Consider the following 15,038-nt stretch of genomic DNA (forward strand, 5'->3'; position numbering starts at 1 on the left):
TTCAGAGTCAGTATATGACAGATGGAAATCAAACAAAAAAAATATCCAAAGAAGAATTTATTATATCACTTATCTGACAAACAGCTGTTTAATAGGGAAAATGAAGTTCAATATCAGCATTAAAGGAGGAACAGAAGGGTGAGAGTTGGTTACAGAAGTAGTTAAACTAGAATGTGAAACTGAAAGATAAATGTGATAGTTTGAGTCACACAGGGTTAGAAAGGTATTAAGACTAAAGGGTACAGAAGTGAAATTTCAAATCCAACCATGTGAGACTTGATGCATTGTTCAATGACAAGTGATTAGAAAAACTTCTGGGTAGGTCTCAAACATGAATCTTTGTGATTTTAAATGTTTAAACCATCATCTGTATTCTTATTTCACCAAACGCTACCACTATCAGCCCTGGTGAGGTGAGACCAACATGCCGACCAAAGACACACCACACTGCCTCAGTTTTTAACCTGTATGATAAATGGTTTCATGCCAAGAAAAGAGAAGTCTTCAATTTAAAAAGTCAGGACACCAGGGCTCCAAAGTAAAAACTGAATAGTGTTAGATTTAACACAATGCAGCATGTTCTTGGCAAACAGGCGCAACATTTCACCATTCTCTTAACATACGACTGAATAAAATCTAAGGCCTACCGGGAAAACCACATCACATACAGAAGAACTGTTCTTGTGCCTTATACAAAAAAGGGGCAGCTCACTCATCCAGACCACAAAGCTACAGAATTCAGGGTTCAGAGATTGTTAGTACAGTCATCATAGAGAAGTGCTCACAACATTCATGTTTTTGTACCAAAAGCATGGTCGACTATTCCTGATGGATGACTGAAGTAATGACAGAGGTTTGAAAAGAGAAAGTGACGCATGGTCAGTTTTAAGAATGACACCACTGCAGAAGAACCCAGTGTTAGATCACATCTCAGCATCACAGAGCCCTCGCAAACACCTCAGGCTTTCTGCACTGAATCTGAGAACCGGAGAGAAGCACTTGTATAGTGTAGGTGCATTATACTCATTGCAAAGCACAGAAGATGAACTAATTCAAATATGTGCACACCTATCAAGAGATTTAAGACATGCTGAATGAAAGCTAGAAAGAAAGGAAACATTTCTGGTTGATTAGCTTTAAAGCAAAGAAAAGGCTTTTAAAGTGTAAAGGACGTTAGTGTTTGCATCCCAAGGCGGCACAGCATTAGCAACTCTTGGCATCAGGGGCCAACTGTGGGGATGCCTTTACATTCACATGACCAGGTACTATGAACCATGACATGCTGGGAGAAAAACTGTACACCTATCATCAGAAGTGGTTTGATCTGTATGCTGTCAGGATCAAATATGAGGTAGCTCAGCCATTTGTACTTATCTCAGGTTGGGCCGGTTTAATCTGAGACACCAAAAATCTGCTCATGCCTGTGTTTTTCCATTTCAAACGAACAGCTGCACATTCAGGCCATGGGCTATCCACAGCATAGCCTTGCCCATTGCTTTGTCTTTGTCAAAAAGAAAGATCACATGGTGCCATGCAAAGAGAGCCATCACATAGAAAGATTGTCATTCTTGGCCAAAGGTTTTGAGAAACAGCAGAAACCAGAGGAAGTGGTAAACCTTCAGTCCAAAGCCGGTGCTGATGGGAAGAAGGTCGCACACACACTTCAGTGGACTGAAGCAATGAAAGTGGTATCTTAACACTAGTGCCTGCATAGTTTATTCTTTTACTAAAGCATCTCTCAGAACGTCAATACAAATTGTGTTACAAAATGAAGACCTTTTTAAATCAACAAATGTGTTAAAATATACAAACAGAAACATTTAACCTGTGCATCCTTTAATCTACAGTTTGTCCAGAGCTAAAAGCCATTTTTTCAACAAGAAAAAAGTAATTCAACAAAAATTACCTGGTAAAGAATTAAACCCCAGGATGGATTTCCAGACAACATGAGAGTCGATGGTTTTAGTTGAAGAGCCCTGCAAGCTATCTGGATGTATCAAAGAGCCAGTAAGCACCAAACAGAACAGACCCACGGGTAGATCAAATGAAAACGCTGTTCGTTAAGACGCCTGTAGCAACTCCAAATTACTCCAACAGTCACCCAGCAGGTAAGGTGGTGAATTGGCACGGAGTCATCCTGGAGCGTGTAGGTAGTGGGTGGTTGAGGCTGGTGACTCCTGGCAGCCCTGTGATGCATCACTGACCTGCATCAGGTGGACAGTTTATTCAGTGGCCGTCCACGTGAAAAGAATATTTTTTCTCTAACATATAATTTGTTGAATCTTACATATTTTTTCAATAGATTTTTGTATAGGTTATATAAAAAGGCTCTATTTGAAGTTCACCTACAACAAACAACCAATGCAGGTGTCTTTTTACCAAGTCCTTAAATCGTCTTAAATAATGTGGCTGATCGGGGCGGGCATAAAGGGTCCCTCCTTTTGAAGAGAAACCGTGATTTAGTGCGAGTCATATCCCCTCTTATCGATGACAGCCTCCATGCAAAGGTACCAAAAGCAAGCATGTGAGTCTTTACATCCAGGACACAGTCCCAAAGTGCCCGGATGGCTCAGCTCAAAGGAGTCTTCACCAGCTGGAGGTGTCCTTGCTCCCTGCACCCCTCTGCCCTGTCCTGTCCTGTCCCCAGTTCACATACTCAAGGTCAATCCTCCAGAAGGTCTCTGTCCAGGTCCATGAAGGGCTCATCAATGTAGCTGGCTATGGCACACAGAGAAGTCCTGTCTAAACCCAGCAGCACAGACACCGTCTCCTTCCAGTAGCTAAAGGGGATACAAGAGCTCTGAAAAGGGAAACCAGAGGGGGTTTACAACATTTTCATGGCAAAGAAGAAATCAGCTGAGCACCAACTCTACAAAACAAAATCTCACTTTATGAAAAACACAGACTCATCATCACAAATCATGCCATCTGGTAACTATTACTACGTGATCAACACTGTTTACCAATCGATATAAGCACACAAAAGCTAATGACACTAAAACATTAGTAAGGCGACTTCAGTACAGATTTAAGAGACATTTTAAATATCATAAGGCTGTTGAAGAATGAGGCAGACATGTTTTCTGTTCTCACCACTTGGGGGCAGCAGAAAAGCACAACACATCACCCGCTAAAGTTACCATCCAACAGAGTGAACATCAGCTCATCAAACTCTGAAAAAAAATCCTCAACCACACATATTGGCTTGTGTTATCAAGAAAGTTACCAACTGGACCTGAAACTGGACTCATGGCATTTTGAGGATTTATTCAAGCTTTTCTGAACACATCTGCCTGCTGCTAATGGAGGTTATGCTGACTAAATGAGTGTGGAAAAAGGTGCTGCCTGTAAAACCACAACAAGGAGCAACAGCAGGGCGAGTAAAGGAAGCTGTACATGTTCATGTACAGCCAAAGACGCATTTTTTTCAACAGAGCAGAGCAGCTTAAATTTATTTCACAGGTTATTGGTACTTTTGACACCACTGGGTTTGCATGTTCTGTCAGCGTCTTAAAATACTTTATCTGTTTATGTATTTTACTTTCTTTTGTGAGTGTTCAGTTGTGGTTATCTCTGCATGTTCTATGACGATACTTTTCCAGATGCTTCAGGAAGAGGTTTTCACTTTTTGTTTTTCTTTTCTCCAAGCAGAGAAGTTTTGTAAAGTCCCTAGTTTCCAAATCATTTTCTTTTAACACCCTTTTCTATTTGTGACAGAAAAAGCACAGTCAGACGACATGACATGAAGAAGGCTCTGCAGATGACATGCTGAGTGCACACTAAGGCATACTTCAGCTGTGATCAGGGAATCATTACTCACATTCTCCAGACAGGTGCTGTCTTTGTCCTTGTTGAGGTAGTGGCGCTGCCAGAAGCACAGTAAGTTGTGGAAGTTGTTGAGCAGGCAGCCAGGGTACTTTTCTGCATACTCCTTCTCCCGCAGGGCGTTGAGGTAGAAGGGCAGCTTGGCTTTTCTTCGGGCCAGCATCAAGATCACCAAACTGGTGTTTAAACAGCTCACATTCTCCTGCAGCAAAACATAGAATAAAGGGAAACGGGGCTTAAAAGATAAACCAGACATTGAACATCTCTTACAAAACTAAAACCAAGTCAACAGTTGATGTAGCCAACAGCGCTTTACATTAAATTACATCAAGAAGATCTTTCAGTACATATTTTTTAATCTAGAAAAAAGTTTTAATCAAGATATTACATTACAAATTAAAAGACCTGTGTGAGAGTTTGCACGTTGATGATGTTGATCAGTCGAAAGAGAAAGGAAAGCCTGTTCTCCACTCTGGCCATGTAGGACAGCAGGCAGCACTCAGAAAGCACCTCCACCACTGGGGAAAGAACCAAATCAAACAACAGTTAATGACCTCTTACAGGAACACAACTTCCATTTTTGTTTAGTTTTGATAGTATTTTTTTTTTTTTTACAAAACAAGAAATGAAACTGAGAACTACTTCTTGGGAATGTTCTATTACAAAGTTTCTGAACATGTCGTCTTTTTTTACCTTTAACATCTTCGGTTTGACTCTCAAAGCGGTCTAACGAAAGGACGATGCAGCGTACGAGCATGTTGGAGTCCACCAGGGAACTGTTGATCTGTGTCATGAAAGTCTGAAACTGGAGATAAGAAAAAAAAAACTCATAATTTACACTTCTTTTTCATTCACACAAACTGGTACTGTAGAAGGTTAATAAAGCTAAACAAACTTTGCTCTTCTGAAATTTGGTGTGTAAACTGTATATACACCCTACCTTCTCTGGAGTGTTGACATATTTGTTAAATCTTTTGAAGGCATCAATGTTAAACTTCATGAGCTCTCCCAGCAGATCAAAGTAGCTCTGCAGGACATCCCGCGATGTGCAGCCGCTGTCTATGATGCAGAACAGGATGTGCTGATAGTGAGAGAGAAGCAGCCAGTTAATTCAGGAGAAGACAAAATCTAACAGATCTGTGCAAAGCTGAACATTCAGTCACAGTCTGGGTTCTAGTTTTACCTCTAGTAGCCCTCTCTTAAGGAGGAACATTTGGTCTGCATAGGAGGTGGCTCCACGGAGAAAACTTTCCACTGCCCTGGCCTGCCAGAATCTACAAACACAACAGAAAAATTCAGTCAGAGCTAGAAAGCAGAAATAAAGTTAAAGACAAAGCTGTATGAAATAGAAACAACTTATTTGTCTCACTGTTTTTAAGAACATAAAAAGTTCAACTACTTCATCCCCTGTCTGTGATGCTGACCTAAAGGATGAGTCTGGAGGCTCCCTCTTCATGACAGCTAGGATGCGCGTGAGAAGACCTTTCTTCCCGTCACACACGAGGCTTCTATCTGTGTTGACCAGAGCTTCCACTTCAGGGATGTTGGCCTTCATGGATATGGCACTCAGTTCATTCAGCTCCTGGCTGTTCAGCAGGAGGTATTTGTTTCTGAAAGAGTGTGAGGAAAAATTAGTAAACACAAACCACAACTACTTAAAAATATCGGACACGAGGGTTATTGAAATTACTAAAACTTACTCATGATGATCACTGAAACTCTGAATCAGTCTGAGAAACTGGATTTTAAAGGATATTTCCTGCAAAAAAAAACAGAATTAACAGACAATGCTTACAACACTATCAAAAGTTGAATTTAACACCCAAAAGAGAGTTTTCAATGCATGAGAAAATACATACTGGACTACAGTCGCAGTTCTCATTCTGGCCATGCACCACATGATTGGAGGCAGTGTATTTCCTCCAGATCAGCTTGTCAAAAAGGTTATTGAGCCCTGGGATGAGGCGGAACTCAGCCAGCATCTTGTGGACCTGTGCAGAGACAGGATACAAAGATCAGTAAAGGTCAAGCCATGCCCAGAGCAAACAATGCATCTGACATCTCAACAAAGGAAGAGGTGGGTGAAGATTAGCACCTGGTTTCTCTGTCGCCCCATAAGAAGAACACAAAGCACATATAGCACCTCCACTTTGTACATGATCTCATGGACAATCTTCATGGACTGCGGCAGTCTATGCCTCAAGGGGCTGGTGGCGAGCGAACTTTCATCTGATGACTCTGAAAAAAGGGGGAAAAGAGGTCAGATCAACCAAATATCCTGGAATTGAATCAGCAATGGTGTAACTTATCTCACCAGTACTGCTTTGTTCAGGCTCCTCTGTTGCCATCTGCATGAGGGCATCTAGCACCAGAGCGTTGTCTAGCCAGGTGTACCAGTCCTCCAGCTCCTGCAGGAAGTTAGCTCCAGTGGCCTCAGACACCTTTCTAGTTGCTAGTTTGCACAGCCGCTCAATAAAACCAGGAATATTCATAAGGGTAACTATAAGAAAAAAAACAACAACAAAATATTTTATGCTGATATTTATACGCATATAAAAACACAATTCATTGACACTGCTGTGACAAGTATACAACTTACCCTGGTTGACCTCTGCCCTTGAGGGGCTAGCATTACGTTTCTGCTGAGCATTTTTGGCCAACAGGGTGTGCTTGTCATCGTTTCCCACATCAGGTTCTGAGATGGTGACCGACAGGATGCGGCAGAAGTTGGCTAGTTGTTGTTGGTCAAAGCTTTGAACCAGGCCCGACAGGTTGGGGATTCCCTCTAAATGAATCATTTCCTGAAACATGCAAACACATGAGGAGTTAGCAACTATCACAAAGGCGCAAAATATCACAGCAGAATGATTTCCCTGATCCAACAGATGGACAGAAAAAAGTGCATGGATTTAAATAGTTAGTTTAGGGTGCTTTCTTGATTGATGTAGTTTTGAATATGTTAACGGACATGATTTGACATGAAACCTCAAGTTAGGAGAAGTAACACAAAAGTATTAGTTACAACAATCAGTAAAAACGATAAAATGGACAGACTGATCACCTTTGATTTATGTATCCATTACTAAAGATGGGAAACCTGAGATTTTGTTTTAGTTTAGGAAAATTAAAGGTCTCAAGGGAGCGACTTCTGTCAAGATGTCTTTCTTTGGGATTGAGGTATGCCCACTAACCCACAAAGGGACAGCAGAAGTAGAAACCAAAAGTAACTGATTTTGTGCAACAACAACAACAATATGGGTCTGACTCAAGGTAACTGAAAGAGATAATGTTCTGGATAATTAAGTCATTGTTTTTGAGGGGGCCCACAGTGTTGGCCAAATCCCCACCTGCAGGTTTCACAAAGCCCTGATAAAACAGTACAATGGTGCAATCAATAACACTCAGCTACCTTTGAGCAACTACAATTTCTTTGAATTGAAGAGGACAACACAATACAAGGTGTTAAACCGCGCTTCTCAACAAACAGGATACCAGACGAACTGCCATGTGAAAGTGGCCACAAAAAACCAGTGTCATTGTTCTGAAAGCCTTGACTCTGGTACTTCTTTCATACTCAAGCCAAACCCAAAAGCTTTTGTGTTAAATGTAAAAACTCTAGAGCTCTGTTAAGCCTCCAGGGTTTAGCATTCCAGTCAAACTTTAGACAAATGGCATAAATGCCAAATATCCCACAATGGTGCAGTAATATGCAAATGATGTTGAGCTCATAGGTATTTCAGATTTATGTGAACAAGGAAATAAGGTTTATTCTAAAAAATTTTTTTTTTTTTGTGAAAGCAACCCAGAAATAACAGTATAGAATACAAAACTGTACAAATACATTACTATGATTATGAATTGATGAACAATAATGATAATGTTCAGCAGGACCAACAGCTCTGCTAGCCTCATCTGGCATTTAAAGTCCCTGTACTGAGTACCATTTAACCAGAAATATGTCTCTGCCGAGCAGGAAAATGAACTCAACACAACTGGAATCACCAAAGCCATGTTAGAGTGATCATTCTGAGTATTTCATATAACTCAAACCTTTTTGACTCCAAGGATATCTTCAATTAGGGTTGCAGTCTGCAGGAAAGTCTTTTTGTTTGTCATCAGAGTGAAGAGAAACAGAACAAAGTCATCCCTCGCTGCCAGGCTCTTTGTGACCCCTTCCGTCTGAACAGAAAGGGAAAAATTACAGGGTAGGTAAATAATGATTATTCCTGCTTGTTTTGATTCAGAAGGCAACAAAAAGTCTTCTCGTGCCAAACGAGGCGTGATAAAAATGAGCTTCTGACTTTTCTCTGATATGTACAAAGAGTAATGGGATACTTACACAAATGCAGCAGTTATAGAGAACACTAAGGCAGTCTTTGACCAAGTCATCATTCACTGTAATAAAACCACACAAGTTAGTTTCACAGCAAGGACACATTATGCAGTGATTGCAGCATACATGTTGACATTGGAATAAAAGTTAACGCATTTAGAGTGAGAGTGGCTCTTACTTTTGGGCTTTTTCTTCTGCATTGTTAAAGTAGGTCTCATCAAAATCTCCACAAGCAGCTTCAGGAAACACAGACACAAGTATGAAATGCTTTGAACTTTATCTGTTATCACATCTACACCGCTTCAGTGCGAACTGTACAATAGGGCTGCAATGATTAGTCGACATAACCGACTACGTCAACGAAAAAAATTCATCGACGCACATTTTAATAGTCGACACGTCGTATTAGTGTTTTTATTGTCGTTGTCACATGGTAAAATCAAATACCAGGGGGTAATACTTATTTGTAACTTCAGTTCACAGCATGAGGTGCTGTGTTGTTGGATACTTTTATGGGAAAAGATCACTAAGTTTATACATGAGGAATATTGATGAGGAAAAATCTCCACTTCCACAGAGCGCTGTGCGCTGACGGAGGCTCTGCATCTCCGGATTGGACAGCCTGACAGCTCCCGCAGTTCAGCGTCTGATGACGTGATTTAGAGAGTCTCCTTCCCTCTCTGTTACAGTTTTTCAGGATCTGAGCCACAAACTAGTGTCAAAACTCCCCTAACTTTTGAAAAGAGAGGACATTTATCACTCTCAAGCTCACACTGCACCAGTAACACTCAGTGGGGAGGAGGAGGGGCGGAGTGCGCATGAGCGAAGTGGAAGTAGCGCATGTAGAGAAACGAAACTAAACGCGTTGTTATGGAGAGCAGGGAGAGAGTCAGGCAGGATCATTCAGACAGCAAAGCAAGCCCCAATAAGCAAATAGACATTAGAAAACAAGCCCAAAGTCACTAATAATCGGTCTGTCCAACACTGCGTACAACAACTTCATTTCCCTGTTACCTGCTTCATTCAGTTTGAGATTTAGCCTATTTATTTTTTTGTATAGCCCAGTACTTATATTTTTTATGTCATCATGAATGAAATAAAGACAATCAAACAAACAAACATGACACAGGGCTGACCAATCAGAGGAGAGAACCTAACTCTGGGTAAATGCAGTGAAAATGCAACACACAGGTTGAATTATAAAGGTCTGCACATTTTAAAGGCCAAATTAGGTTGAAACTCAACATAATCTTGATTAACCAACTAATCGAAAAAATAATCGATAGATTAGTCGACACTAAAAATAATCGTTAGTTGCAGCCCTACTGTACAACATGTCAGCTGATTCTTCAAGGGACATTCAAAAGTTAAAGAAGATCAAACTAGGAGTGTCAGACTTACATCAACTCCACCAAATAGGTCAAAGGTGTGTGTGTTGGGGAAGGTGGATTCCTGAGCAGTCTTCCTGTCCTCTGTGACAAAAGACATGGCCTCCATAGAAAGCTGGGATGACAAAACCTGAAAGAAGCAGTTGTTCACATATTTGCTACATCACCTAGGTTTCACATTCAGCATTCAGCAGCAAGAGGCAACAACAGATGATTCTATCATCTCACTGCTGAGTGGAAAAGTGCTGAGTGGGTACCTTAAGAAAGCTGTGGGCATGTGAGAGGTCACTGTTTGGATGGCTGCTCTCATGGAGCTTCTGCAGCAGAGTAGGGATGCCTTGCCATTTGGCCCGTTTGTCCCTCTCCTGGAGCAGACCAACTGGGAGCTGTGACACAGAGACTGGGTCAAAACTTAAATGCAAAATACATTGAACAGAAGCTGGTGGGAAAACTTGGCGTGATTGTCAATATGTGTTAATCAGGCAGGTTTGATATTCACATCTGAATTTGTTACCACCTTAACAAAACCTCACTTCGCCAAATGTTCAGGTTATGTCACCTGCCTTCAACAAGTCTTTCGAAAGAAAGGTGGTTCCATATTTGTAAGGTTACTTGGGATGTTTTCAATAAATTAAATCTGTTCGTTAATGACATTTACTTCCCCAGCATGCCAGCCCACCGTTCAATACCCCAAATCAGCAAGGAAGGTTCAGTCACGACACAAACAGCACAAGAATAAACGGTTTCAGAGGCTCTGCAGTATAAGGCCAAAAGCCAGTGTACAGAAAAAGACAAACTGTGTGGCTGACTGCCAGGACAGGTGACACATTCATTTGCATAAAGTCATCCACGCCAAAACAGTTGACACAGTTACACAGTTACAACAAAATCAACAAGAAAATTATGTGCTCCAAAGTTAAAAACATGCTACGTGTTATTCTGTTGTGGAAATAAAAATAAAACTTCCCAACGCTATCCTCTGAACAGCTGTTGAGGCGTCTCCATTTAAGGAAACGATAGTTATTGTGGTTAGACTGACGTTACGTAATCACCTGAGCTGTTCAGCTGGCTTAGCCACCTAGCCGTTGGCTAGCACAAGCTACCGTTGCTAACGTTAATTTCGTGATTGAAGCGTTACAAACATTTAGCAACACGCCCTCGTTGTTTTTGGCACCCAGACGTGTTTCAACTAACCACTGTCGTCAAACGTTCAGCGCTAAGTGTTTGTGTAACGTTAGCGTCGCGAACTTGTCATGTAATGCTACGCTACCGCGAGGCTAACAACAAAAGAGCCACTTTCAGCGGATCTGCTTTATGCACTTCTAGCAGAGGCAGTGTTATTTACCTTAACAGTTAGCACATGACTGCATCTAGAATGCAAATTATTGAAGTTATATACAGGTTTTTATGTACACCGTCATGTTGTAGCTATCTGTAAGTCGACTACATGTCCAGCAAAGTCTCCAGGAAAACGTCTTCATTTCAGGGTTGATGTCTCGCGCAAGTCCGTGGCTTCAGTGGACCAACTTTCTACCGTCTTAACCGTCACATCACGCATCGTGTCTCTTACCTGTGTTCCTCGGCTATATCCCTGGCCGGTAATTTTACTGGCCGTGAACTTTGTGATGATGTTGCAATTGCAATTTCTTCGTTTTCCTCCACTACCAGGGGAATCGGACCCCAAAAGCGTCGCCATGATTTCTTCTTCCTGAACTGAACTGCTAGGGCAGGAAGTGGAAGGCTTTAATGGACCGTTGGGAAAAAAGCGACACCTGCTGTTAGAGACGCATCCTACAACAACCTCCGGACTCCATTTATCAAATTCTCCTTTTTATTATATTCAGTACAAACACAGAACACACTTTTATTTACATTAGTCTACTTATTTATTGGATTCCAATAATATTAAGTAACCATGACAACAACTATCCAACAATACAGCACATGTTCAGACAGCATACATGATTGATGATAAATTAAGAGAAACATTCAGGCATTTACATAAACGGAGAGCATTGTCTTTCAGTTTCTTCTTTGGAGACAAAAATCCTTCTCTATGCAGACATATTTTTTGTTCTGACAATGTAGTGTCTCAGCTCCCCAAATAGTCTGCTGCTGTTAGGAGTCAAGATGGCTTGCTGGCGACCTCCTCCAGTGGTTTGTTCAGGCAATAGGCCTAGATGACACTGAACATTTCTGACCACACAACTGTCTCTGAGTTCTTTTTCAGTGACTCCTTCACCGTATTTCCTCATGTGTCCCAGCTGTGATCACTGTCCTCTGTCATTTGGAGGTAGGAAGTGATGGCTTCTCTGAGGCCCTCACTCACAAGAGAGTTGTCTGACTCTGTCCTTTTCCTCCGCATGATCATCGACCTGGTATAGACATGAAGACGATTTTTCAGATGTGAGACCTAAAAAATTATTGTGTATTTATCTACCTATATGACCTTTGGTAAAATGTCATAATTGTGTATCCTGTTTCAAACCAGCCCACACACGAAAACATGTACATATGTATTATCTGAGTCTGTTTTATTGAATGTTACCCTTTTCATCCTTTATTTCTCCATCATTGCATCCAATTGAATGCTTTTTAATGATGAAATTTTTAAGTTCTATTCAAAATCCTTTGAGCAGTGTGTGGAGTGTGAATCTCCCTACTTCGTGCTGCTCTTGAATCAAAGTGAACTAAGTATGCAGTATAATCCAAGAATGGATAACTATTATATACATGTCAAACAAAAGTTCAGTTTTCAGCAAAGCTCCATATTTAGTTATTTGTTATACGGTATTGCAGATTTTGTTCTCTCCTTTAATTCATAAGAAACACATTTTAAGACACTGAAAAGACACTGAGGCCCCTTCTCTGCTTATTAGTAAAGAATGATTTTTTTTATTTGATAAAAATGACACTGTCTGAAGACAATAACAAGGTTAGACAACTCAAGGATATATAAAGAATATTTTCAAAGCATTATACAGGTGATAAAATAAATTGTGACATGGCAAGATTTTTCCATGTTAATTCCATGTTTTTGTATTTGTGTGCTTGATGTGATTCTGACAATGTTCTTGAATTAACATATTTATGTATATGTTTATATGTTTATGTATATGTATTTAGAAGAGAATAACTGTGCCTCACCTGCTAATGTCCTTCCAGTTTAGAGTCGGCCTCTTTACAGCTATCGGTATTGGCCTGGCCTCTCTTCCATCGTTTAAACCCTTAATGAAGCATGGTCCAGTGAGCCGGCAGCACAGTCCATCCACACACTCTGGAGGAGACAACATTATCATGTCACTCTCTTTCAGTGGTCTCCTTTATGTTTAGACAAAATCATCACAGATTCAGTACTAACCTGAATAATGTTCTACCAGCTGTTGCAGTGAGGGGAAGGTGAGTCCTGGAGATATGTAGAACCAGCCATTTTGAAGGTTTGAAATGCGATAGTGCTTTACAGAGTCCATATATGAAGAGTTGGTTCTCTTTAGGACAGACAATGAGTAACCATCTGAAACAGCAGATGAATGCAGCAGTCAAACCTAATGGCTCTTGATCATGATCTTTGAAAATTATACATTTATCAGCTACATCTGTTAACCCCAAGATGCTCCTAATTGTTACAGACCCCATTTCATGAATGGTTCACCATGTGGTTCACAGTGGAAGAAGAAAACAACCCTCTAACCTGTGTTTGTCTCTGACTCTCTGATCAAAAAGGCTCCACACAGGTTCTCAGGTTGCATTAGCAGCTCCACTGCTTTGTACCTGCTGATGCCTGTGAACAGCCACCTACGCACAGAGAAGAAACAGTTTTTTTTTTTTCAGTCAGTTTTTGTGGCTTTTGTGCTGTTTGGTTGGATAGGACAGCTGAAGAGGGACAGGAAATGAGAGGAGTAGAGAGTGAAAGGAGACACACTGCCAGAGAAGATACATTTTACACTCAAACAGTGTTTTTATTCTACCAAAAAGTGAGTATTGCTTTTTATTTTTTTAAGGTTTGCAAAAGTCAGTGGAACAACATGAGAGGATGTCTCCACAGGAGTGGGACTGAAACTTCAGGAGGCAGAAAGAATGAAGTCATGTCATTAGAGAGCAGATGAATTGTTCCAGACCTGCATCTCCACCTACACGGAGACTCCTCCTACCTCACAGGGAACCCCCCTCCTTCCCCTCTCAGCCTCTCTGTCTTTCTTTGTCTCATTTACATGCTCACTGATCAGAGGTCTCCCACTTGTTCTATGATGTTGACCTACCTGTTTGTGACCTTGGCGGTGTAGCAGGTGGAAATGTAAGTCTCACAGCCCGTTGTAGAGGACCTCACCATCATAAAATCGCCATCACTGCAGGAGAGATTGACAGTCATGACTATCTGTATCAGTTCAGGTTGAAGGTGAAACGGTGAAAAGGGAATATTTGGTAAAGTAAAATCATGTACTCTGATATTACTGTGAGCTGTTCTCCAATGCACATCATCAGCTCTGTATGCCCAAAGGATGGGTAGTTACAAAGAGATACAACCATGGTCTCATCAGGAGCTGCAGGGAGAGAAAGGGAGATGATCATCAACCAAATTCAGGTTTTCAGATATATATATATATTTTATTTTTTGATTAAAAATAGTGTTATCACATACCTTGAGACGGGGTTTCAGGTGTGTTTTCTAATCTTGTCAGGTTGGATTGACATCTAATGGGGCAGATCCCCATCCTCTTTAGCTTTCGCTGGGTGAGTTAAATCCTGTGGCTACAAAAGTCAGATAGGGAGCTTGATGAGACAGCGATCCACCTTCAGTAACCTTCTAATCCTCAATAATCACATTATGGCTGTCACCAAAGAAAACTGCTCACAGGTACCACATTCAACCCAGTAACCAGGCAACAACACCTAGATGACACAGGAAGGGGCCTAACCACAACAAGAGATCCTCTACATCCTGTGATAAATTTCCAATAAACATGTTTGTGAGAAACTCAACTTTATCAAAAAAAAAAAAAAAAAAAAAGCATCTGAATGGGAACATTCAAGATTTTATTCATGCAAGTCATGCAAACTTCTGAACAAATGCAGCAACTCCAAAAAGAAAAAAAAATGAAATAGTAAGAAGTTGATTTCTCTTTTCATCTGCAATGCAAAGTAAACTTTAGACGGTATGAAGAACTAGTATAAAGAATACTCATAGCCTGCTCTTGTGGCCTAAGCCAATAGACAAGAAAGAAAGAAAGAAAGAAAGTTACTTACTTTTTCTTAGCGCTGTCTCTTGAAAAACAATCCAGAAGCTGTATTCTGCACAGGTAGAGAGGCAGATCCTCCTCAGACTGACTTGTAAACTCCAAATTTTCTGTGTCACCCACAAACAGGAGCCTGTTGTAAATGAGTAATACCAGGATCCCAGTCTAACTAACCGTTCAGTAACAATGACTGTGTGCACATCTCCGCTCAGTTCCCAGGAAGACTAAACTGTTTTTGCAGCTGTTTGTAGTGGGGGG

At 40.9% G+C, this 15,038-nt stretch overlaps 2 protein-coding genes across 2 annotated transcripts; both read right to left on the reverse strand.

Annotated features, from left to right (window-relative positions):
- Positions 1–35: 35 nt before the first annotated feature.
- trpc4apa (transient receptor potential cation channel, subfamily C, member 4 associated protein a) lies at positions 36–11,289 on the reverse strand. Its single transcript, XM_074673224.1, has 18 exons — positions 11,117–11,289; positions 9,804–9,932; positions 9,560–9,676; positions 8,337–8,394; positions 8,165–8,220; positions 7,876–8,004; positions 6,425–6,626; positions 6,140–6,325; positions 5,921–6,063; positions 5,685–5,816; positions 5,526–5,584; positions 5,250–5,435; positions 5,009–5,099; positions 4,766–4,906; positions 4,519–4,630; positions 4,231–4,343; positions 3,821–4,027; positions 36–2,800 (listed from the first exon to the last, which is right to left on the reverse strand). Exons 1-18 carry the CDS (start codon positions 11,240–11,242, stop codon positions 2,663–2,665), a joined length of 2,325 nt encoding a protein of 774 aa, XP_074529325.1. The 5' UTR covers positions 11,243–11,289; the 3' UTR covers positions 36–2,662.
- A 202-nt stretch (positions 11,290–11,491) lies between these two features.
- Positions 11,492–15,027, reverse strand: LOC141795640 (src-like-adapter 2). The gene is made up of 8 exons (XM_074676608.1): positions 14,791–15,027; positions 14,186–14,295; positions 13,988–14,087; positions 13,806–13,892; positions 13,238–13,341; positions 12,908–13,060; positions 12,694–12,823; positions 11,492–11,921 (listed from the first exon to the last, which is right to left on the reverse strand). The coding sequence occupies exons 2-8, from the start codon at positions 14,256–14,258 to the stop codon at positions 11,798–11,800; spliced, it is 771 nt and encodes a 256-aa protein (XP_074532709.1). The 5' UTR covers positions 14,259–14,295; positions 14,791–15,027; the 3' UTR covers positions 11,492–11,797.
- Positions 15,028–15,038: the final 11 nt, after the last annotated feature.

The sequence above is a fragment of the Halichoeres trimaculatus genome, unplaced genomic scaffold, assembly GCF_033239565.1.
Source record: "Halichoeres trimaculatus isolate MK-OKI-2021-1 unplaced genomic scaffold, fHalTri1.1 fHalTri1_scaffold_1, whole genome shotgun sequence".
Classification (NCBI taxonomy): Eukaryota; Metazoa; Chordata; class Actinopteri; order Labriformes; family Labridae; genus Halichoeres; species Halichoeres trimaculatus.

What these genes read in the sequence shown, in the direction of transcription:
- trpc4apa (XM_074673224.1), bottom strand. Translation starts at nt 11,242, where the DNA reads ATGGCGACGCTTTTGGGGTCCGATTCCCCTGGTAGTGGAGGAAAACGA. An exon ending in AGTTTCAGTGATCATCATGA is followed by an intron (nt 5,436 to 5,525) that starts GTAAGTTTTAGT and finishes ACACTCTTTCAG; the next exon opens with AAACAAATACCTCCTGCTGA. An exon ending in ACGTGCAAACTCTCACACAG is followed by an intron (nt 4,028 to 4,230) that starts GTCTTTTAATTT and finishes GTTTTGCTGCAG; the next exon opens with GAGAATGTGAGCTGTTTAAA.
- LOC141795640 (XM_074676608.1), bottom strand. Translation starts at nt 14,258, where the DNA reads ATGGGGATCTGCCCCATTAGATGTCAATCCAACCTGACAAGATTAGAA. An exon ending in ACCTGAAACCCCGTCTCAAG is followed by an intron (nt 14,088 to 14,185) that starts GTATGTGATAAC and finishes CTCTCCCTGCAG; the next exon opens with CTCCTGATGAGACCATGGTT. An exon ending in CAGCTCACAGTAATATCAGA is followed by an intron (nt 13,893 to 13,987) that starts GTACATGATTTT and finishes TCTCTCCTGCAG; the next exon opens with TGATGGCGATTTTATGATGG.